Genomic DNA, 24003 nt, shown 5'->3' with positions numbered 1-24003 from the left:
GGCTCCTTGGGGCTGTGGAGGCTCACGTGGGCTGGGCCTTGCTGCCTGGAGCCCCACGTCAGGCCATGGGGACCCACCTGGAGAAACCCTACTTTGGGTCTTCTGACCAAATCCTGTACCTGCAGCATGGGCTGGAAGGTTTGTCTGCCTGGGGTTAGGCACTGCCAATGCTGCTCATTTTCTTTCCTCCCATGGGCCAATTAAAGCTGGGCTAATGAGCTGTGGGAGAGGCGTTATGGGGTGCTGTGGCTGCTGGCGGTGTCTCCTACCAGTGTGATTCGCAGAAGCAGTGCTTAGCAGGGGACCTCCTTCCCTTTGAGTGGCAGCACCTGGCTGCAGGGGGTCATATCACTTCTGCTGCATATTTTAACTCATTTTTTCTTTTGAGCAGCACCAGAGCTTTGTTCTGCTTTGTGTTGGATGTGCTTCATTTCCAGAGTGGAACAGGTTCAGGTTTTCTGTCAAGGCACTACAGAGGCTGTGGGAAGAAGGACAATGAATCGAGAGGAAGGAAAACTAAACCAGGGATGAGCTCCTGTGGGATGGCCTTTCGGACCTCAGTGTAGCTTGTCAGGAGGAAGGGAGATGAGTTAAAGCTTGGCACTTACTGAAGTGTTTCATATTGCAGGTGCTTACAGGCTGCCTCTAAGCTGTGCTCCTGAGACGTGAAACCTGCTCGTGAGTCCCTGCACACCGGGTCGCAGCTCTGAGATCTGGAGCTACTTGGATCCACCGAGCTGGGTGTCGTGACCTGGGCTCTTTTGCTTAAGCAAACTCACTGCCCTGGTGGGGGTAGGGTGAGCACTGTCATGTTTTACTTCTTGGAAATTTTACTGGAAAAAAAAACTTTAATAAAAAAAAATGCTTATCGAACTACCTGGTGTGTATGTTAAAAATAGAAATTGTGTTGGATCTTAACATGAGTTGTGAAACATCGTGTTTATTATGCTGAACACTTGGTTGCATGCTGTGAAGCACAGCTACCTTTAGCACTGCATGCTCCAGTAAGCATCTCGTAACCATCCCATAAAATTAAATCAAGCTAAATTACATGTTTCATTGGACTGTGCAGGGGAATATGTGCAGTTGATACCTATTTTGAGTGCTTGGCTAAATCTTTTTTCCTTGACTTCACAATTTACCTTCAGGGTTGATAGCTTCTGATGCTTGTGCTAGGAGAAATCAGTATCTCAGTGTTCTGCTGCTGGGTAAATGAGGTGCTCCAAGGTCTCTGACTCTGGAACTGGTGGAGCTTGCAAGCAGGAGTCACAGTGGAGAGGCAGAAGCAAAGGTAGTTGCAGAGTTCGTGCTTTAGTGCATTATGCTGCTGAGTAAGGCAGCTGAGACCTCCAGAACTACCCAACAGAGCATTGTTTCCCTTGCGGTTGCATGGAAGCTGGGTATTGATGTCTCTATCATCCTCTGTAGCTCAGCTGATAAAAATGTGATTTGCTGTAGGTGACTGGCAGCTGGGTCTGAGCCAGTGTGGGCAGTGACCCAGCCGGTTCCTGGTGCGAGCTGCTGTGCTCGTGGGGGAACATCTCCTTACCCTAGTGACTGGGGGATGCGTTGGTGGTGCGTGGTGCTGCGGTAGGGTGGGAGCTGTGCGTCTGCCTTTGTGGTCTATCAGGAAGCTCTGGAAAGCAGTGGCACAGAAGACTGAAGCTCTCCCAGCAAACTCGGACTGACAGTGTTCAGGAACAGGAGTAGCTCAGTATCTTGCTTGTGACCACTCCCTTTGTCACTTACACTCAGACAAAGCCCTGTCTATGCAGAGACATGTCTTGCTCTTTGTACTTAAGACAAGACTTCTTTCTTGTATGTTGGACTTGTGGGAAGATACCGATCTGTCTGCCTGAAGCTAGTTATTGACAACAAAGTATTTGAGATGACAGTTTACATTTCAGCAGCACCTTTAATTCACGTCTTTCCAGATGCTTTACAGACACGGATTAACATAGCCTCACAACAACCCTGTGAGGTAGGTGGGTACGGTCATCCCCCCTCTGTGGGGACAACGAGGCACCAAGCATAAGGGGCTTGGAGCAGCAGGGCTGTGATTTGACCTAGCACTTGGGCATCTCAGTCCCATTAGGCCTTCAGCTTCAGATCGTGCTTGTCTATTGCATGGGTTTAGCTCAATGGGGGGCTATACTGATTAACAGTCTGGCGAGCCTGTGGCTGTCTAGCACAGACTGTAAAGGCCATTAATCTAAGGCAGCAGTTTATTAGCCAGGTAGGTGGCTCCTTGGTGCTTCTAGCTGCTGGAATAATCTGAGGGTTTGAAGGCATATCAAAAATACAGTTAGATATCAACCACTGAATGTGACAGGCTATAGTTGGAGAAAGCCCATTTTCCTCCTCCAGTTGGAGAAGCTATATTGGATACTACCATAAATGTATTGATCAAAAAGGGCATAATAATTTATATAAAAGTCCACCCTTGCTCTTTCCCCAAGGCGGGGAAAGAAGCCTAGAAATTCAGTGCTGGTAGTCAAGTGTCAGCTTCTAGCTCCGGATTGGCTTCATAGCACCTGCAAAAGGAACAAAACGTGGTACATCAGCAGCCTCTTCGGGCTGGCAAAAGAAATTAAGCAGCGTGGTCCCTCAAAAAAAGTCTAAGTGCAAGTTTAGCTTTAAAACCTACAGTGCTGTGTATTATTCATGTGGAATGGGTCTGCGAGTACTGATGGGAATGTTGCCAGCATCACCAACAGCTCTGTAAACCAGGACGATGGGAAGCCTGGACTAGGGGGTGGGACCTTGACTTCAGAGAGTCAAGCTTATTTACCTCTTAATTTAATGACAAACCACTCTAGTTCTGGCTGGCCCTAGGTGATGGCATCTATAAGTATGAAGTATACTTGACACCTTGAGTTCAGGCAGCTTGGATAAACTTGAGATGGGGACCCAAACTTTCACCAGGCTCACCGGAACCCAGATGGACCTTTAGGTGTTTGCTGGCAGCTGCTTATTACCTTTCTGAAGGAATAAGAGCAGCAGAAATGCCTCAAAGGCACACATTTATCCAGCAACAGAAATATTCCTCAGCTAACTCTTGAAAAAGCAAGGCTTAAATGGGAAACCTTCTCTGATGGCGGGTAACTCATGCTGTTGTTCATGTTGATGTTCTTCATGGAGATCAGAGTGATGCTGTTATCCTTCTCACTTGTGCCTGCAGAGCAGCTGTCAACAAAAGAAAGCATTAATTAGTCCAGGAAATAAGAAGGGAATTTCTACACATAGAGGTAAACAGGCAAGGCTGAGGCTGGCACGTGGGGACCAGGACTGATTGGCACTATCCTCTGATCTGTTGTCCTGATTCAGGTGCATCCTTAGTGCTCAATTCCCCCATCCCCTGCCTCTGTGTTAAGATCTCTGCAGAGATGAGGAGTGCGTTCAGATGATTTCAGATACAGCACTTGTTTGCCAGCAGACGGCACAGCTGTCTCTACTGCCAAGGTAGGCAGAATCAAGGAGCAGTTTGGATCCAGTGCTCAGTGACTACGTTACCTTCTAGCCCTGTAGGCATTACCAGAATTGGAACAAAAGGAAACATTATCGTGCCCTTAAATCTGCAGCAGTTGTCATGCAAAGGGAGCCCTGGATCTTTCCGCACCAGCTGCTGCTGCTCGTGTATTGCCAGCCCCGCTCTTCTGAGTGAGAGGTACAAGTGTTAGGAAGGTGGGATTCTCCTTTCTCCTTGCCCTGAGGGCTGGAATAGGCATTCAGAGCTAAAGGAGAATGGATGACCTTGGTGTTCAGGGCGCCTTGGGGCATGGACCTCTGCTCTGATGTGCCCCATCTCAGTGACTGCAGATCACTTAAATACCCGTTATGACAATGATTTAGGAACCACTGACAGATGATGCAAATTCTCACCTAAACGGTTAGTGACTCTGCTCCTTATGTCCCTTGCTTCTTTCCAAAGCAGGGGTGTTACCTTGCTGGGAAGGGGTAGGAAAGTAGCAGCAATATATTTTGACACTTTCTCCCCATCTTAGGTCCCTTCCAGCCCTTGTTTTATGGTGCTTTCTGCGTGTAGCCTTTCTTCTTGGGCAGCAGTGACTGTCTGTGGGGTTCAGACAGACCATTCTCTGCTTGGTGCTTCTCTTCCAAAGGACTCTGGGTTGCACCCCCCAACTCCCTCCTCCTTATGCCAATTCTGCTAGATAGCAGTAACGTTTTTTGTTTTTTTTTGAGTAGGGGGAGAGAGAGGGGAGGACGGATCTGATCTGATCTCATCTCACTGAGACTACTCTGAAATGCAAAACCCCCAAGGTTCTCATCTGTATCTAGGCAAGGAAAGACAAGCAAATTGCTTTTTGGAAGGTGATGAGCCTTCACAGCTATCAGTGCAGCTGTGAAATGAGGCCCCTAAACATTGAACTTCTACCTTTGACTCCGTCAGACGCAGTATGAGGCTTTGCCAACGCTTGTGTTTTTTACCTGTCTCAAAGTCCTATTTTTTTTTCTTCAAACTGGAGTAGCCAAAGCCACTTATTTCCCAGGCTGAAATGAGTTCTGGAATAAAACTTGCATTTTCAATAGGATGTGAATAGTGCGAGTGACCTTACCTCTCTGATACCATGGAGCTCCCTGGCTTCTGTTTGTCTGGAGGGAGAGAGGTAGTTGGTGATATGCAGGTGAGAAAACATGACAGCTATGCAATAAGTCAGCTGCATGCAGAATTATGTTGTACAGGGTTATAAATGAAATCCAAATGAGATTAGAGCCACCACTGGACACTTGAGAGTTGATTAGAAATAGTGCTTCAAATAATCTAACATTATACAGGCAGGACTGAATGCTTTGCTGCCTGTTTAATTGCATCCTCTGGTCTTTTGGCGGCTATCTGTCTTGCTGTAGATCAGTCTTGCCCTCTAGTGGGCAGTGCTTAATGGGAAATGGGATTCTGAGAGAAAATGAGTGTCAAACTCCATAAGTTCCACTGGAAGAGCTGCCTGCCTGGGGGAACCGGCACATTTAACTGCAGCGTGTACAGCAAGCTCGAGGCCGTTTCCTTGTGCAGATGAATCTGGACAGGGGCTTCAAAGAGGTGGTCACACTCCATTCCTAACTGTGAAATCTGTATTTCAGTTGGGCTTCAAAATGTCCCACCAGGTAAGATTTTTTTAAAGGGTGTCCTTCATTTGGGAATTGCCAAATAAGCTTAGAAACCAACGACTTTTTGATTAGGGGGAGAGAGGTGGTCCTGGGAAAATACCTTCTGAGTCCTTTGAGCGGTTACACTTGAACCTCAGGCTGACCACGCTGACGAGGATGATCACCACCACTACCAGGATAACTATGAAGCTGATGACACCTGGGGATGGAGGAAAGAACTGTCTGCTATTGACAGAATAACGCTCCCGTCCTCGGCTTCTGGGGTAGTGCGGGGTCTTGACTCATCAAAATTTGGATAGGAAATCAATATTTTCATTAAAATGAGCATGGGATGTAATAGGTAGGGAAGTAAATAGTCCCTAGAGTGAATGGCTTCATCCTCCTGTGCTTTAGCTTCAAAGGGCTTCTGGTGCATATTTAGGTGATAAGGCAGTGACAGGAAGGCAGAGGTCAGTTGATTACACTGGGGATTAATTGGGTTCAGCATGTCCCTATTGCTGTTGAGAAATCTTATCCTAAAGGTGTGTAAAGTCAGATAAATACATAATATAATGGGGAGAGACAAGCTGATTGACTGAATGGTGTGAGCTGTCTCATGAACCGGTGGCCAGGCACAGATTTGATTCTGGCATCTGTAAATTGAACTGTGCTTTGTACAGGACTCTCGTCCTGTTAAGACAGTTTTGGGACTCTGTGGCTTCCCTCAGAGTACATAAGCAAATTATAGTTACAAAGTTAACATTTATTTCAGAAGTATTTTTAAAAGTAAAGAATTTTCCTATAGTGCAGTAGAAGTGAACAATTTTTTTTTTTTTCTTAGCTTCATGGAGGAAGGGGACAGTATAGTCCAAAGCAGAATGGATCTCTTAAATTTACCCTGTCCCTATCTTCAAACCTATTGTCAGGATAAGGTCTGGTGTCTCTTGCCCCATTCCTGCACAAGGTCTGAATGGTGTGGAGGAGTTTGCTGCTTCCTGCTGAGCAGGGTGCAAATGTACAGGGAGGGCAGTAAGGCAGGGCTGGGGCAGAATATGAACAGGTTCGCGGGGTTAAAACAAAGCTAAACTTCCTTCTACCAGGCAGGTAGTACATTTATTGTAGACCCTGTCAGGGAAGCCAGGGTGTAGCATGGGATAATTTGTGTGCAGGTCGTGCTCTAACACAGCTGGATGTGTCTTGCTCTAACACATCTAGGGCAAACACTGAAGCTAGGAGCAAGATATGAAAGGCTTTCATATTCTGTCCTTTGTGTATTGGGCATGGCTAGGAGTATTTATTAGGTGCTTAGCCTGCTGGTGCTAGATGTCAAGATTTTTCCCCTTGTGCTTTGAACATCACAGGATCACACATGCTAAAGAGAGAAACCGAGGAGCTGTGCCCAGGGAAGCACTGTTGGCGCTGGCTGTCCAGCACTGCGTGACCTGACAAAAGACCCCCCCCTTCTCCCCAGGTTGCACAAGACCTTACCAAAAGCTGCCACAGTCAGCGGGGACTTATCGTATGTTGGAGTAGTCACGGGTGAGTAGCCAGAGGTGTCTAGTGTTGGGGTAACTGTTTCTGAGGTGCCTGCAAGGTAGGAGAAAAAAGTAACTTTATATAAAGCCTTTCTTCCAGTGTTGGGAGGAGGGTTTCTAGTAACGTTGTGTGGCCTAACTTGCTCTTGCACTTTACTGAAGGTGATAATTGTGGATCTTGGCCTGCCCCCATCAACATGAACAGCAAAGTGACATAGGTGGGAACCAGCTTGCGTTGGTGTGGCCCCCTTTTATCAACGATCTGAGGAAGTGATTCCCCACCTGCAGGGTTATCTACCAGGAGAGCAATGAGGAAGCTGAGCGTGGCAGGTAAAGGGCTGATCTGGGAGGGTGTTTGAGGAAGGAGCTTGCCACATGTCCTTCTTACAACTTTTTGCCATGCTGGCACCTTTCCTGCTGTGACTCGCAGCCCCCGTTCCCAGGCTTGACAGACTACCCCAAAGTGCTGCTTCTGCAGAGCTTTACAGGCTTCTCAAGGGCTGCATGGGGTGGCTAGCAGCCCTTGGGTTCTCGTTAGCTGTTCACCATGCTGCCTGGGGGTAGCAGTACAGTGGCATTGCTGTTGGCTGTGAAAAATGCTGTGAAACGTACTGGTGCTTATCTCTGAGAGAAGGGAGAAAGCACCTTGAGTTGCTGCTGTTGTAGTAGTCTCGCTTCTTTTGGGCTCTTCACCTGCACAGAGGAAATGCAGAACATGAGTCTTGGCCTTCAATGTCACATAATAAGCAAAAGAATTCATGGACATGCTGGAGTGTTGAATGTATCACAGAATCACAGAATCGTCTAGGTTGGAAGAGACCTCCAAGATCATCTAGTCCAACCTCTGCCCTAACACTAACAAGTCCTACACTAAACCATATCACTAAGGGCTACATCTAAACGTCTTTTAAAGACCTCCAGGGATGGTGACTCAACCACCTCCCTGGGCAGCCCATTCCAATGCCTAACAACCCTTTCAGTAAAGAAGTTCTTCCTAATATCCAACCTAAACCTCCCCTGGCGCAACTTTAGCCCATTCCCCCTCGTCCTGTCACCATGCACGTGGGAGAACAGACCAACCCCCACCTCTCTACAGCCTCCTTTAAGGTACCTGTAGAGAGTGATGAGGTCTCCCCTGAGCCTCCTCTTCTCGAGGCTAAACAACCCCAGCTCCCTCAGCCGCTCCTCGTAAGCCTTGTTCTCCAGACCCCTCACCAGCTTCGTTGCCCTTCTCTGGACTCTCTCGAGCACCTCCATGTCCTTCTTGTAGCGAGGGACCCAAAACTGAAGACAGTACTCAAGGTGCGGCCTCACCAGAGCTGAGTACAGGGGGACAATCACTTCCCTAGCCCTGCTGCCCACACTGTTTCTTATGCGGGCCAGGATGCTGTTGGCCTTCTTGGCCACCTGGGCACACTGCTGGCTCATATTCAGCTGCCTATCAACCAGTACTCCCAGGTCCTTCTCGGCCAGGCAGCTTTCCAGCCACTCATCTCCCAGCCTGTAGCTCTGCTTGGGGTTGTTGCGCCCCAGGTGCAGGACCCGGCACTTGGCCTTGTTGAACTTCATGCAGTTGGCCTCAGCCCATCGCTCCAGCCTATCCAGATCCTCCTGCAGAGCCTTCCTACCCTCGAGCAGATCGACACGCACTTAGCTTGGTGTCATCTGCAAACTTACTGAGGGTGCACTCGATCCCCTCATCCAGGTCATCGATAAAGATATTAAAGAGGACCAGCCCCAGCACTGTATTCACAGTAAAGCTGATGATTTGCAGGAAAATGGGAGGTTTGTTTTCAGGCTAAAACCTCCCCACTGATATTTTGTGCTATTTTCCCCGAATCTTCCTTCAGGCAAGGAACTCAAATACCCAGGTATAACTGTTCATGTTTAGTTTCTGCAATCCCAGATGCAGTTTTTGGTTAGATACAGCAGTTAAGCACTGGAATAGTGAACTAGAAAGGTTATGGATTTGCTTTTGCTCATGAACTTGAGGCTTTAAAAAAGAAGTTTAGGAGAGGCAATTCTACAGAACTAGTGGGTTTGTTGTCCTGCAGGCTGTGTTATCAGGAAGTAATTAAGCTAGCCTGAGTTGGGCTAACTTGTGTGCCATATACACTCTACCTGTGGCAGTACAGAATATTTTCCAAGCAAGGACTCCAGTTCTCGGTGGGGTAAACTGGCTTGTAAGGGGCTGTTTGGTATGCGACAGCTGCTTCCAATGCCTGTGTAAGCAGATTTAAGGCTGGCCTATGTGTTTTGCTTGAAAAAATAAAATAAATCCTTTGCTGCTCGCTGATGTTTTGAACACCCAGCTTGTCTGCATTGGCCTTATTGAACAGCTACAAGTACTGTCAGGCCACTAAAAGTGACGCTTTGCAGCTTAGATCATCCGTAGGCCAAGCAGGATCTCTTTCCTCTCCCATTCTCTCCCTCCCCAAAGCTGTGCTGGCCAAAAGCACACGCTGCCTGGAGAGGTGTAGCACAGCTACTGGCACTCTGAGCTGGAGCGCAGGGAATGCAGCTGTGGGCAGCTGCAGAGGTGCCCTGAAACTGGGGTTCCTGTCTTGCAGAAAATGTCAGGCTTTGGAATGTTCTTTTGCCAAAAATCAGAAGAAAGCAGAAATAGTATGAAGTAACAAATTTTAACCAGTGAGAAACCAGTAACTGCGTGGAGCAGAACAGTCCTGAGAGGCAGGGGCTAGATCTACAGCTACTAGCTGTATTTTCTCCACCAGTCATCAAACCCTTTGTTTCATTCTGAAATTGTTCTTTTAGCCACAGGTGGTGGGCAGAAGCTTTGTTTGCTGAGCCTGGCTCGGATGCCCCATTCCTGGGAAACGCTGGGTCTTGCACAACAGGAGACCTCTCTTTTGGAAGCATCAGCAGCATTTATGTAGCTGAAGATGTATGGAGCTTTTCAGATAAAGCAGGGCTATAATTAATAGCAATCTGCTCTGATGTAAAGGGCTCTTGGCTTAGCTGGGCACAGACGTGCTGGTTGGACATCTGTGCAGGCAGAGCTGACAGTGGGTTTTTAACCTTGCATGAGTCAGGGAAGATCTGAGAGGCAAAGCAGATTCTCAGTTTTTACCATTGCAAATCTGAACCTTTAATGGAGAATCAGATCAATATTCAGATTTCAGTGTTCCCACTTACTTGGCTTCTGTCTTTATTCTGAGAAAACTTACTGAATTCTCCAATTTTTGGTACAAGCTGGATTAAGCAAACTATCGGAAATAAAAAAAAAAGCGCATTTTAAAAGGTGCTATAAGTGCCGCCTTGTTTCTAGATGTAGATCAGTCTTTCAGCTGTTCAAGTTTATCCCAGGCAGAGGTTCCTGAGTGGAATTGGTCTTGTTTTATCAGTGCTTGTAAGGATATCAGATGAATTTGGGTGTTACTGATGTCTCGATGCCAAGATAGGTTAGTGCTTCAATAACTTGCACCGTGTAAACCAAGTAAGCTAATTGCCATGAAATTGTCTGCACTTATTGTTAGTCTATAAAAAGACAAAGTACCTCGAGTTGATGAAGCTGCAGTGCTTTTGCTTCCACTAGACGTTTCACCTGGATAAAACAAGGAGAAGAGAATTAAGTCTAGAAGCTGCTTTTAATTATGCTATGGAGAGCTGTTGGGTTTTCCTGAGGGGGGAAAAAACTTTCTAGGCATGAAGCTTCCTCTCCAAGCAAACTCAAGATGCCCAGCTAGCAAGCCATGCAGTGATTTGAGAGAGTGTACGTGAGAGGTGAGCGTGGGAGCGGTGTGCCAAGGACAAGGAGGCTGGGGTGCCTGTTCCTCCTCCACAAAGCAGTACCTGGTAAAGCGGGATCTGGCTTTTCCTATGCAGCTCAGCTGTCACATCCAGGCCATGGCTGCATCCAGCCACGTGCTTTTGGGGAGCTGTAATGAACTGCCTTTTTAGCAAAGGCCGAAACATTCAAAAGCAGCTGCTACTGCATAAGTAGCATGGTGTGGGCTGGCTGGGATTTTGTGAAGCACCCAGGTTTGCATGGATAAGCCAGGATGCATAAACTGGTCCTGCCTGAGCAAAAATTAGAGTTTTCCATTTTTGTGTACTTACCCTGTGTGGGCGATGTTGGTGTTGTAGGGATGAAAGAGGATTTGGTTGTAGTAGTCTTGTCTGTGCAGATGAGATTCAAGTCAATTGGTGTTGCTGACTTTACTGAAGGCTCTGTAGAGTAAGCAGAGTTACTTTAAAGAGCTGTGCTTGTTGTGAGCTCTGTTAAGAAACAGCTCGGTGGAGGGTATGGCTTCTGCAACGAATCCTCCAGCTCCTAGGAAGTCCCACATAATCTGCTAGGGAAAGTATGGGTGTGAGCAGATAAGGTAATAGTCTAGTCCTGCTCAAGGAGTCAGGGTTTCTGTACTTTGACATTAACTTTTGCTTCTTTTGGCAAGGCTGCTTGTGTGCGGAGGTGCTGGGCTGGCAGGGCTCAGGAGCTGCATGGAGAAAGTCTGGCTTTTGCCACCACTTTTTTTCCTTCGCTTTGAAAATGGAGGGGTTTTATCTTGAAATAAAGACTTTATCTCAGGACACTAACTGTCTGGCACCCACATGTTTATTTGCTTGGTATATGAAATGCTAACTTTCATGTTTCATTTCACTGAGTCTCTAGGCACAAATCATTCACTACTTGCAGTGATTTGGAAGCTTTGGCATCTTCCTCAACCTGGTACTCAAAGGAGCCAGAACATGAATCCTGTGGGTCCAGAGCAAGGTAGGAAGGAGGGAAAAAATCTTTCAATAGTCCTCTGCAAGGAAGAGTTGATCGCCAACCTGGAATTTATAGGCAAGTTACTTTTCGTGGCTTTCCAATAAAATGAGCAAAGAGTGAAAATGGCTTTAAGCTTTCTTCTTTGGCTCTAAGCTTTCTTCAAGTGCTTTAACAAAATATTTGGATTTAGGAGTATTTTTTTTTTCTCTGCAAAGCGTAACAGCAGAGTAAGATCTTTCCTGGGATCCTTTCCTTTGTTTTTATGGTCCCTCGGTAGGGGGAGCTATGCTTAGAAAGAGATTTCTCCTTGCTGTGGTTGAAAAATCCCTCTCCAAAGAGGTGTAAGTGTACCAACAGATGTGGATCTGGAGTTGGAGAGATCTCTTTGCGTGTATTTGGGTTTGTGTATTTGCAGATTAAAGCATATAACTCTTGCTAACATCTCCCTTTGCCCACTTCCAGGGCTTCTGACATTACATATGGTATTGTCTTGAAGCTGGTTTCGGTAGAAGGGGAGAACAGAAAAATGATATAAAGTAAGGGAACTCCTCAGAGATTCGTATTACTTCTAAATATTTTTGTCCTTCTGAGTGATTTGACTGCTATTTCTATGAAGGTAGATAAAGCAAGCCCCCCGTTAATAACTGTATTAAAGCTAAGGCAGACCTCAGTCCTTGTGCTGGTGCAAGCACTGCAGTTCAGGAAATTCTTCCCCATTTCCTCTGAGAGCAATGGGGAAAACGTTTACCTGTTGTATACGAGGTGCTGATGCTGTGCACAGCACTGGAATTTTCTAGTTAAAAAAAAAATAAAATTGTTCAGGTTTATCAGGAGAGCAGTATTGAACAATGAATGTAATGCATGGAAACGCTAACAATGGCTTAATTGCTGTTATTTCCCTTATGACACCCAAGAGCCAAGGCCAGACCTTGTGTATGAGGCCCTGTGCTTAAATGTGCTCCGAGCTTTCCTTGCATTAAGAGCTGCCCAGCGAAGTGGGTGATGCCAGGCAGGAGGATGTGGGCACAGCCCAGCCTGCGCTTGGGGGAGTTGCATCCTTTGTGCACACAAGACAGTAGCTCCCTTCTTCCTGTCCTCCCCACCTCTGTCCTCTTCTGACTTGCCACTGCACAGCCCCATTTTGTCATTTATAGAATAATTTATTGCTGGATGGGCTGAAAGATGGGCCCTTTACAAGACAGACTTGCCAGGATGCCCCTCTCCAGGTGAGCTCTGACAGTTCTGCAAGCCTGTGCTGTCATGGGTGTCTGTAACAGCCCTTGGAGGGAGGAAGGCACAAGTCCTTCTCCTTTGCAGTGTATTACCTGAGGTATGGGTCTTTACTTCAGGGTTGTGTGGTGTTGATTGGGATCGGTCTGTAACACAAAGACACAGAGGTGAAGTCTTCTACACGAGGCTCCTCGCTGGTGGGGTCCCTGCAGGGAGGTTTGAAGGATGGGCCAGAAAGAGACCCTTAGAGCCAATAAGAGCTGAAAGGGTGATGAGGGCAAGAGGTGTTAAGGAGTTTATCACTGCTGTGGCTACAGGGACCTGCAGGCAAAGGGGTGTTGGCTCTGAGGATGTGTAGAGCGGAGCATGCAATGGGGAACGGCTAGGAAACCTCTGGGGAAGCAGGCAGCAAAGATGAGGCAGGATCAGATCCCTCTGTTTTCACTGGGCCTCCTGGAAGGCAGCACTTCTCTTCCCGACAAGGCTGGGAGGCAGAGACCAGAAATAGGGAACCAGGCGAGGTTATCGCTTGGGGGCACAGTGCCCTCCATCAGCCCTGGAGATCTGGGGAAGAATGGGGGTGGGCAGGCAGAGGTGGGCAGTGCAGGCTCCTGCAAAACGGTGCTGCAGCGCCTTTCCCATCAGTGGCCTCTCCGTTTGCATCTACACGTGGGCACCTGCACCCATGTCCAGACAGACTTTAAATCAGTGTGACCCAGGAGGTACCTGCTACAGGGTGGACGGAGGAGTCTGTGGAGGTTGTAGTACCTGGAATGAGACAACAAAAGTATTAACAGTGCTAATGTGACTCACACTAACGCATTAGTGTTCTTGCTGGTTGCGTGATTTGGGTTTTCCTTATCTTCTGAAGGAGTGACTTTGAAATACACAGTTTCCTCCAAATATTAGCTAAGTGGTAACAAGCACACTGTGTGAAACTATTTGCTTGAATGTGAGGGCATTAGGTTCTGTGTGAGCTAGAACTAGAGTTTATACAGCCAGGATAAATGCCCTCCTGCCCCCATGAAGCCAAACCCTTTAGGGAACTGCCTTTCTCTCCTGTGGGGAAAATGCAAGGCCATATAAATCAGTGGTGTTGCTCCCTCCCCATGAGCTGCTTGCCTGCAGCTCAGTCTTGGCAGAGAAGGGCCATTTGACCTGTTTCCTAGAGCTGTTTAAAGAGTTAAGGCATATCTGAAAGCTTTGAGACCCTTGAGACCTTAATGAGTGGATGGATGAGGCTTGTAAATGTTTCCAGGAGCTAATGGGACTGTTTTCTCAACTGAAAGTGTTTTGTTTTGCTTGTTTGTTTTGGATTTATGACAAGGCATCCCTGGACCAATGTTCCCTGTTGCCTGCCCTCAGAATACCTGATGTTTTTCTTTAAGTCTCAGCTCCTGGAATGCTATGATTAGATAGGTGCCAATTAAAAGTGCTGCCATTTTAAAAGTAAAAGGAAATATCCAGTTCCCATATGCGAGGACAAGGACTGTAAGATGTAAATACGCTTGATACTTAAATCAAAACAAGCTGGTATAACTTTGAAAAGGTGACTTTTAGTCTGTCATTTTGAAATGCACATCCTAATTGGCACTTCTAAATGGTTATTACTGGTGGTACTGATGCTGTCTGCAGTTAAGATTCAGGAAAGAAACCACATTACAGCCACAGATCCCACTGGTGATCCACCTCACCAGAGTCCCACACCAGCTGATGGTTCCTAAAGGCTTCGGACAAAAAGGATGGCCGTAAAGGTTGAATTCTTCCATCTCACTGTCTTTGCAAGGTGTTGTGGCTCCTGGGGTAAGGGCAGGGGAGATTCAGCGAAGCGGCACCAGCGGGAGCACCGCGGTGCTTGTGTGTGCCCCTACAGCCGGACTGGTGCACCAGATTCATCTCGCTTGTTCTTACACTTCCTTTGTGAGCAAGCCTGCAAGAGAGCTAATCTCCAGGCTCCCTTTCTCATCAAAGAGAGGATCAGGGACTTCTAAATCCCTATTGATCTGATCTATTTTAGATTTCTGTTGTACAGGGAGAAGGAGGCACAGCCTGCGACGTCCTGTTTCTCGCCAGGAGCTGTAGAGGTGATGTAGGTGATGAACTTCGTGGTAGGTACCTATGCTGTAGCTGTCTGAAAGAGGTCAGACGAATGCCCTGACGGTGGTGTATATCTGGAATGAGATCTTTAGCATGCAGCATGTGTGGGTTATCGCAGCTTGGCTCAGAGCCCACCCCTCAGGGGACTGTCTGGGTCTAGCGAGCTGCTGATTGATGTCATTTTTCTCACGCAAACTGTCTTGGAGCCTTAATTGTTTTCTTCCTCTAAGGCTTTATGACAACGATCCCAGCCAAACAGGAACCAAAACAGTGTGTAAACCACTGAATACATAATAAAACATAGCCACTTTCAGTGTAGGATTTGGCTATGAACTTGACTTTTCAGAACTTTTCCATGCTTTTTTTTTTGTTGTTGTTGTTTTAGTGTACTGGGCGGCAGGCCTGCAAAACCTGACTTTTCCAGTCCGTAAAAGAAGAGCGAGAGGAGATGTGATTAGATCTTTAGTTACATAGAAAACAGATTAGCCCCTTCCTTTCTACCTCCACTGGGAACAGGACCAGAGGACCAGGGCTTAAACTGCGGTAATAAGAAGGGGGGCAATAGGAAACTGTCTTCACATAAGGGTAGTGAATTGCAGCGAGTGATTGCGTAGGAGAATAGTGGGATATCCTCTGGAGCTTTTGAAGAGCAGGTGAATTGAACATCAGTCTAGTAATGGGATTATGGACAGATGCAACATCACTTACTGAATCAAGTAGCGTAATGGGGGAAGAAGAGATCCTTTGGGCACATGGCTGTCATTAAAAGGGCCGAGATGTTTGATGTTTGTTATGAGGCTGGGGAGTGCACCTCTCTGCAGCCCTGCCACCTGCCACTGTCTGCTCCCAAGGGGCCAAGCTGACTCCATGGAGAGGGTGCAGTTATTTGGGCTGTTTCCGTTGATCCCAGAAATTTGCCAGGCTTTCTCTCTGGCTTTCCTCTTGAGCAGCTTTACAACACAATTTCTGGATGTTGGTTTGCACATGCCTTAACATACTCTGCCTACAGTCAGTACAAAAAATAATGTATTGGGATAATCTTGGGGGCCCATATCCTCTAGTAGCTGCCAAACTCAAACAGCTCATCTTTCTCCATTGCTCTTGCCGAGACCTTGTTCTCCCACAGGTAGAAGTAACTGCATGGGACACATTTCCTTCCTGAAGTTGCCATAGGTGCTTTTTAGTGTATATGTCACATGAAAGCACTGAGAACTATTATTTATGCTTTGAAGGAAAAGGGAGATGAAGGCTTCTGAGCTGGTAGTTTATTTCAGCGTTTTGGGGTGATGGAGGAGAAATCTGAGAGCTTGAACTGAGCCTCTAGGGACAGAAGGCACTGAAAGGGAGATGACACTGCTGCCCTGTGCTGGCAGACCTGATGGCTCACAGAAAGCTCAGGCTCCCCAGCGCTAGGACAGGAGGAAGAGGCTCTGAGTACTCTTCCACCACAGGTCAGCCCTTTGCCGAAGGTCAGACTAGAGCACTGGCTCATAAGAAGTTCTCAGAAAGCAGTATGCCAAAGTAAACCTGGGGTTACTGTACAACACATCAGCAAGCAGTTTTTTTCAGGGCACAGTCCCTGGAATTCACCTGGCCAAGTAGATGCTCACCCTGGTTGTCTGCATCTGAACTTTGCTACAGAGAACTGACCAGTCTTGTGTGAAGAGGCCAAGGGATGGAGAAGCCTTTTGGCACTTTGCTCGGTAATAAATGGCCCTTCTATAAACACAACAGCACATTATTTCAAAGCGGAGCATGTCTGGCTCTGACTTCTGGCCCCTGCTCTTTGTTACGCCTTCTCTGCCAACTCAAATAATCAAGAGTCCCATGATGTTAGCTGTTTTCTTTTGGTGAAGGCGCTTAGCATCCCAGCTGAACTCCATCGGACGGACGTGCAGAGCAGGAAGAGACCCGGGCTGTGCTGTGGGGCCGGGCAGCAGGATGTGGGTCAAAACCAAAGCGCCGCGTGTCACAGCTCCCCGGGGGGCTGCTGTGCGAACCCTGCTGCCGTGGCACCTGGCCACAGCACCGTTTCCTCCCCGTGCCCTGCCAGCAGAGCCCTGGCTGCGGCGGCTACACAAACAGCTAGCGATAACGGGCAGGGCACAGCCAGCACAGCTGCAATTGCAATACACATCAAAGCCATTCGGATGACTTGCTGTTGAGTGGAAGCAGAGCCAAACTGTTTGTGTGTTTGGGTGCGAGTGATTTACGGCAGGGTTGTGCGTCTCTAGGTGGGCATGGGGAGCTTGCTGAGGGATTTACAATGGGAAATAATGTTTTCTGCTCCTGCTGGAATGGGAAACTCCTGATTACTGACCAGAGCAATAGGGCTCCAGAGAGGCACGGCGAGGCCGCAGATGGATTTCTTCGCTCTGATTCAGAGCTAGCTGTTCCGTGGTTAATTTTTCCAGAAGATGAGAAGGGAATTTTGGATTTATTTGCAGCAGTCCTTCTGTGACGTTAGGTGTGAGTGTCAGACAGAGAACAGAGGGGCCTTCCCATGTAGCCTTCTTTCATGGCAGCTGAGAAGTTCCCAGAGCCAGCTGCTCACCCCTCAGAAGAGCATAGAAAGATGTTAAAGAAAAAGAAAAAAGTGTTTTTTAGGTATTCCCGCTTTAGTATTTTAAGCTAGCCTTTGTCAGGGCCTTGGTATACTGCTATACCAGAGACCCAAGTCAGCTGTTGAAAAACATTTCAGCAGTCTTTGCACCGGGCTCAGAAGGGCTTGTGATGCCCAGTCTGTTCTAATACTGGATGAGTTCACAGCGGGGATCTCTGGCACCAGTATGAAGGCACTGGGACTGGTCCCATCCACGCAGAACTGGTGGGGGAGAGGCACCCTCTAACCCCGACGCGTAGTGCTGGACTCTTCTCCCGCAGCAGCTTTTGGGGGAGATGTTACAATTGTGCATCAAGGAGCTCTAGAGCCTGCGTGGCGCCGTACAGACTTTGCTGTACCAACCTTGTGTCACCTTCTGCTTGCAGGTTGTATAAACAAAGGCTGTCAGAAGAGACCTAACGATCTAAAATTAGACTTTTCGGTTAATGTATTGCTGCTCCAGTAAACTCACCCATGACAAAAATACGCTGACCGCTTCACGCGAGTGCAGCTGTTTCCTGGGTGAAAGGCAGCAGCTGTTGAAGCAGCAGAGAGCAACACCACTTAATTGTTGTCACTTTTACGTGAAAGAAAATGCTGTGTTAGGGAACCTGGAAGGTGGAGAGCTCCCATTTTATTAGGCACCTAAGGAAAGGTGCCTCTGCCTAGCAGGTCTCGGGACAGGTTGAGGCAGAAAATGTGGGAAGAGAGGAGAAGTGTTGTTATGCAGACTTGATAACTGACAGTCTAAATTAGGTCCCAGACCCACAGTGGTATTTAAACACCTAATTCTCAAATGACATTCGACGGGGTTGGCAACTCACTGCTACGTGGTTCTGAATGGTAATGGCTTGGCCAAAACGTTACGGAAAGTTCAGGGAGGCAGGAATTCAACCCGGATCTTGTCAGTGATTCAGAACAATCCTGGCCTTCCTCTGCTCCTCAGGGCTGCACCCAGGTCTGGGCATCCTCTCGAGCATCGTGCTCCGTTGAACAGTTCTGGAAGCAGATCAGTCTTCTGGCGGAAGCCAATTAAAACCCACTTGAATGTAGAAAACAAGCCAGGAGACAAACAATGCGGGGAAGCCACATGCACAGAACGGGACCTGTAACATCGCAGTGCGTGATGAAGTGCTTTTTTTTTTTTTTCTCCCCTAAAAAATGGTTGCTCCTAGAAGAAAGTAACAGGGCTTTTTTTTTTTTTTTCCTGGCTGCATCCCTGAAGCCTGGTCCATGCCCATCTGCACTTATCTGAGCACTTCTCTCTAGCATTTGAGGAGAAAATACGTGCTCCAAGCAGGCTGCCCTGCTGTGACCCTCCCAGCTACTTACTGCTTACAGTTTTCTCCCCGACGTGTTTGTCTGAGAGCTCTGCTTTGTTTTATAGATGCTGGGAAACTGAGGTGCAGAGAAAGCATCGTGAGCTGCAAGCTCGTTCCTCAGCGCTGCTTTCACGCCTTAATTAGGCTCTCAGCGCAGGTTCTGCTTTGTACAGGTCACCTTGCAGGTGGTCCTCGTTATCTTGTAGGATTTTGTTCCTAACCAAATGTTGTGTGTTCCAGCTGGTGTAGGGATCAGCTGCTGAACTTGTTCGTGTGCCGTGCCTCTGGACAGGCGTCAACAGAGCCCTGTGACAGCACACAGACTGCCGTCCCCTGCAGCAGGGGATCAGTGCTAGGTACTGCTCAAGCACGTCTCACTTCCCCCAAGTTCCTGGATGCTCTCTGTCACAGTTTCCAAGTTTATTCACATTTTTTTTTATTATTATTATTATTCCCAAGAATTCCAAGATATTCCCCAGGGTTTCTTGGGCAGAGCTGTGGCATTGCTGGTAACAGCCAGGTTACGTGGTGGTTCTGAAACACCATGCAGGAATGCCAGCTGCTGCTCAGTTCAGTTCCCACTTAGTGACCTGGGAACTAAGGTTTGTATGGGGCTGGTGGCACGGGGAGCTCTCCTAATTCCCATTCTTTTCACTTTCTTTTCTCAGGTCTCCTGCCTTGAACCCTAGGGGAGTGGCTGAAGGACAGGTGAAGCAGTCCTTGCCTGGTTGCATTCGTTTCCCCCCCAGCATCAATGCTGGGCAGGTACCTTACTGCTGTTCCCTGAAACGCCACATCTTGCAGAAGAGGCAGTCAAAGCTTCTTGACCTGACAGGCTCCACCTGGCTCCAAATTTTAGGTGAGTGACCCTGATGATATCACCTAGGTTTTATTCCTAATTTTTTTGTGTATATATATATATATATTTTTTTTTTACTAGCCTTGTCTCATATCTGGGGAAAACAAAGCATGGGAGTGCTAAAACACAAAACCCAGTGGTCCTCTGTCCCACCCAGTGCATTGTCAGCTATGACGTGCTGCTCCTTGGCTAACAATTGCACTGACTTCAGTTTGACTCCAAGGTTCTTAGCTACTCCAGAGTCACTTCTAGCTAGCATGAGAGGAACTTACTGGATTGTATGCCTGGATCTGCTTGCTCAGAGCTGTGCCACCTTTGGAAGTGTGCAGAAATCGCAGTTGTACGTGGTGGTGGGTAAAGCTGGGCGTGACGCAGTGTGGCAAAAGCCTTCTTGCGTCCCTTCCCTTGCTGAGAACTACCGGTGGCCGCCCCCAGCTGCAGAAAGGTTTGCTCTGAAGGGTGGATGGGCACAATCCACATCTCTGTGGCCCCCTCTTTCATGTTGCTGCAACAACCAGCTCAGCGTGAGCGCTCTGCCTTCTCTTCACGTGGGGTGGCAAGCCCGAGCTGTGAGCTTGCGTCTGTCCTGCAATGTCCCTGTTCCATCGCTGAGTCCCAGATCAGCAGCCTTGGTCACGGGTAGTGGGGTCCCAGACTGGTGCTTTCTCACCAGCTAGTGGTAAGAAAATTATTACTAAGCTGTGAAATTTATCTGCTAGTAAGGCAGTACTGTTTTACCACATTCCTGCTGTTTTGCCAGGTTTGTAGGAAGTTTTACCAGCTACTGGCATTAAGGGCAGGGTCTCCTTGAAACCTCTGTATCTCCAAAGACCACCACAACCAGAGATACTAGATGAGGCTTTGCTCCTTCCTGCTGTACTGAAATGATTCTTCTGAAGGGTAGAAAAAGCCCCACAAGTCTACAAAAACAGCCTGAAGGGGAAGCTGCTTGTCACTGCTGTGGTTGGATTATGTTGAGTGGGCTCATCTGGGAAGTGAAGTAGCGAGACCTCCCAGCTGAGGCTCGGCAGTGATGCCTTTTGCTAGTGCTGTGCGAGGCACAGATCTCCTGTTTCTAGCCTGGGCTCGAGCCCATACGTTGGCTTTCCCAGCAGGAGGGTTCTTGCTCTGGTTACCAGCACTGTCCCCTCCAAGGACACCTGTTGTTGACTCACCTATTGTAAGGAACATAATTGCTGGAAACAGCCTCCAGTTAAGTCAGCTCTGCAGAGTCATCAGCAGAGTTTCATCTGACTAGAAGGGAGTAGTTTGTTTTGTGAACAAACATTTCTCTGAACCACCTCCTGCTTTCTCTTCCTTGTACGCCAGGCCAGGGTTGCTCTGGCCTGTCCTTTTTGCCCCAGGAGGGTCAGGGAGGGATCTTGGGGATAGCCTTGGGCATCGCCTGGTATGGGCAGAGACTAGCAAAGAAAAGAACTGTCTGCAAAGGTGGAGAAGCCTTCTCCTGCTGCTTGGTGGTATAAGAAACAGGATCTGAACTAGGTGTGTCTTTAATGCTCCCTGCGATGCCAGAGAAGACATCTTGGCAGGTGTATTTTTAAAAGCATTGTAATTTGTTGTGACTGGGGCCAGCATAAATCTCTTTTGTATGACCTTGCAACTGCCTGAGTGCCTAAAGAATACAAATTCTGTCCCCATTGTTTGAGGAACAAGGCAGAACAAGCAGCAGGAGTCAGTTCTAGGATGCACTGGATGCCCTCATGTTGGGGTGCAAGTGTTGTCTGGAAGGTCTCCTGTTAGCTGGATGTCTGCCCTCTGTCTGTACCCCACTTCTTTGATTGCCTCTGGGCCGTGCTCCCTGTGGCATTATCCATTCACTGGCTGCAATGCAGATAAGGAAAGCAGCAATCAATGGGAAAATTCTGCTGGGTTCTCACCAGCTTCCAGAAGGAATTTTGCAGTGGAAATCTTTTGTCTGGGAAATGCCTGCCCATTGTAATGGAAACTGTTCTTAGGAAGAGGTTTGTTTGGACAAATTTTTCGTTAAGCATTTCTACAGGATGAAAAAAAGATTGGAAGTGGTCCAAAACTTCCCACTTGAGCGATTTCAAACTAACAGTGGTTGAACCTTCCTTCAGAAGTAACTGTAAGCTTAGGAATTCGAATTAATAAAATTCATTAATAAATTAATGAACTTGCAAAAAGTACCAAAAGCCTGTGTGGAGACAGTAGTTTCCAGCCAGCTATTCTGCACAACGCTGAGGCTTCACAAGGTTACTTCCACCTGCTCAAGAGCAAGGAGACCACCGAGCTCTTCTGTCTTAATATCTCCTCGTTCCCTTCTTCAGCTGCCTGCCAGCCAGGGAGCCAGCAGCATCCCTGACCTGGTCTCTGTCCCTTTCACTTAGGCTTCTGCAAAAGGCAAAGCAGCAATATCCCCCAAGTAGTAGGCCGCGTTAGTGACTTTAATATAACATTGCCTTTAATTTTCATTTAATTTCTAGTTCAGAACTGTCATGCAAAGATGATGATACAAAATACACAATAATGTTGAAGGCTGGTTTTGACTGAAGCCAGAGGTCCGACTGCAGCACAGCAAGCACCAGCAATGCCATGATCATCATTTGCACCTATTGGCCCCGTTGGCATCACGCATCTAGTGGGAACAGCCCCTGCGCCGTGATTTGAAGCAGAGTGCAGAGGACAGAGTTATAGTGACGAGCTCAGGACTGAAGGACAGAGGTGGCATCCCTTCCACCTGATCCTGCAAGAGCCGGGGTCAACCTGGGGAGCAAACTGCTTGGGTAGTGTGATCAAACCAAGGGCTGGTCCTGGCATAGTGCAGCTGGCTCAGAGTAGGTGCAACCTTGGTAACATCCCTGTCTTGTGCGAGCCATGCCAAATATTTGTAAGGGGGAAGAAAGGCACTCTGGCCAGGTATTAAGAAGCACAGCAGCAAGGCCAAGGGGCTTCAAAGTTCCACTAGGCACAATTTACCCCCCTGCTGAAGTCAGCAGCCCTCTAATAAAGAGACATTTTCCAGTCTATGAGCTCTTCCTTCTGAGAGTTGCACAGCGAGCACCCGACTTGTCTTTATATTCCGTGTCTTTTAAAAATCCTCTTACTACCAATGCAGTGGCTGTAACCTATAGGCAACTTCCACGGTTTAATGGTAAAAACTTTGGATCCAAGAAACACGGTATTATTTTTAGGTGGCTTTCTGTTAGAAGCAGCGGTGATATGCAGTCTGTATTCCTCTGAATGCCTTTAAGCTCACAGCTACTACAGCTGTCACCAACACAAGTGGTGCCTGGATGCAGGAAAAAAACAACCTGTCACACTTCACAACAGGAAACCTGTTCCTTGGAGGTACACTCACTGCATCCCCCACCACAACCCACGTATGAAAGGAAAATTAGGAGCAGAATTACTACAATAAGGACAATACATGTACTGCGTGAGTCTTGCACCTGACTTATGTGCTCTTTGTGTTTACACCAGCAAGAAGAAAATTTAAAGTCAAGGAAAAAATTACTTTTGAGGAAAATGTCCTGTACATTTAAAAGTTCCACCTTTACCCTTATTTGACAGAAGTCACTTGCTACACAATGCCTCAGTATGCCTCAACAGAAACAAGCCTTTTGTTAACCAGAAAACAACTTCTGTTATTCCAGCACAGTCAAATAAACCCTATAACACCTGATACGGCCAGATTTTTCCAAACAACCTGACTCCTGCCACCCCTGAATTTAAAGCTTGGGCTTTTCTTACGGCAGCTACTCCACGCTTCAATCTCTGTCCGGTTCCCTTTGGGGAGCTGGGCTCCCCAAACCCACCCCTGGCACCGTGTCGCCACCCTCAGGTGTGAGCAGAGCGCCTTACCTCTGATGAGCACGCAGCCAAACAGCCACAGGAGCGGGTGGACGGACGGAGCCAGCATCTTCCCCTCGGCTCGTGGCTGTGCAGCTCTGCTGGGGCTCTGTCCATACCGAGAGTGAAAAGAGGGTGAGGAACGATTCGCCTGCTCGGGCTGATTCTAGCAGAGCTTCCTGTTAAAGAATAGAAGGAAACGGGCTGAATCCACAGGGGAACTGTGTTTTTTAGCCCATTATGGTCGAAGAGGATATGAGACATCGCTTACCGACGGCAAAGGAAACCTCGCCGTCGATGTGTTGGGGAATTCGGTTCTCATAGCAGGGGAGAACAGTGGCACAGCGGGCCTGCCCGGCCTTGGGCCTCAGTAGTGTCTTTATAGTACTTGGTTTTTTTTTGGAGATTACGGCTGGGGCAAGGGAGTGCCCCAGGTGATCTGCTCCACGTCAGTCGTGAGGGCTGCGCTGGTCTGGAGGAGCTGGTCATCCCCTGAGAGGGGATTTCTTAAAATCCCTGAGTGGGGTTTGGAAGTACCTGATCCTGGTGGGGCTGGGCTATCTCACAGCCCGTGCTGCCACGTCCGCCAAGCCCTTGTCCTGTTCCTCCCTGTGCAGCTCCAGCAAGTGCGGGCACCAGGACTGTTGGTTTCGGGATGCTGCTTTTTGGGTAGCAGCAGCATCCTT

The 24003-nt window shown here is 47.9% G+C and overlaps 1 protein-coding gene across 2 annotated transcripts; it reads right to left on the bottom strand.

Moving 5' to 3' along the window:
* Positions 1-1895: 1895 nt before the first annotated feature.
* ECSCR (endothelial cell surface expressed chemotaxis and apoptosis regulator) lies at positions 1896-23487 on the bottom strand. 2 transcript variants are annotated; one of them, XM_013178580.3, is made up of 11 exons: positions 23330-23487; positions 13333-13374; positions 12702-12752; positions 10722-10832; positions 10159-10206; positions 7254-7334; positions 6595-6693; positions 5228-5326; positions 4578-4614; positions 3087-3186; positions 1896-2534 (listed from the first exon to the last, which is right to left on the bottom strand). In XM_013178580.3, the coding sequence occupies exons 1-11, from the start codon at positions 23385-23387 to the stop codon at positions 2526-2528; spliced, it is 735 nt and encodes a 244-aa protein (XP_013034034.3). In that variant the 5' UTR covers positions 23388-23487; the 3' UTR covers positions 1896-2525. The 2 variants fall into 2 exon arrangements, with proteins under 2 accessions (XP_013034034.3, XP_013034035.3); XM_013178581.3 differs by having other exon boundaries at positions 7287-7334.
* Between the last annotated feature and the right edge of the window lie 516 nt (positions 23488-24003).

Source organism: Anser cygnoides, chromosome 14, assembly GCF_040182565.1.
Source record: "Anser cygnoides isolate HZ-2024a breed goose chromosome 14, Taihu_goose_T2T_genome, whole genome shotgun sequence".
Classification (NCBI taxonomy): Eukaryota; Metazoa; Chordata; class Aves; order Anseriformes; family Anatidae; genus Anser; species Anser cygnoides.
Note: the sequence above shows the minus strand (reverse complement) of the source record. Positions and strands in the feature narration are given on the sequence as shown.

Bases quoted from the DNA above. Each gene is read 5' to 3' on its own strand.
- ECSCR (XM_013178580.3), bottom strand. From the start codon at position 23,387: ATGCTGGCTCCGTCCGTCCACCCGCTCCTGTGGCTGTTTGGCTGCGTG. The intron at 5,327-6,594 runs GTAAGGTCTTGT...CTCCATCCCCAG, and splicing joins GCTGACTGTGGCAGCTTTTG to GTGTCATCAGCTTCATAGTT. The intron at 4,615-5,227 runs GTATTTTCCCAG...CTCTCCCTCCAG, and splicing joins CCGCTCAAAGGACTCAGAAG to ACAAACAGAAGCCAGGGAGC.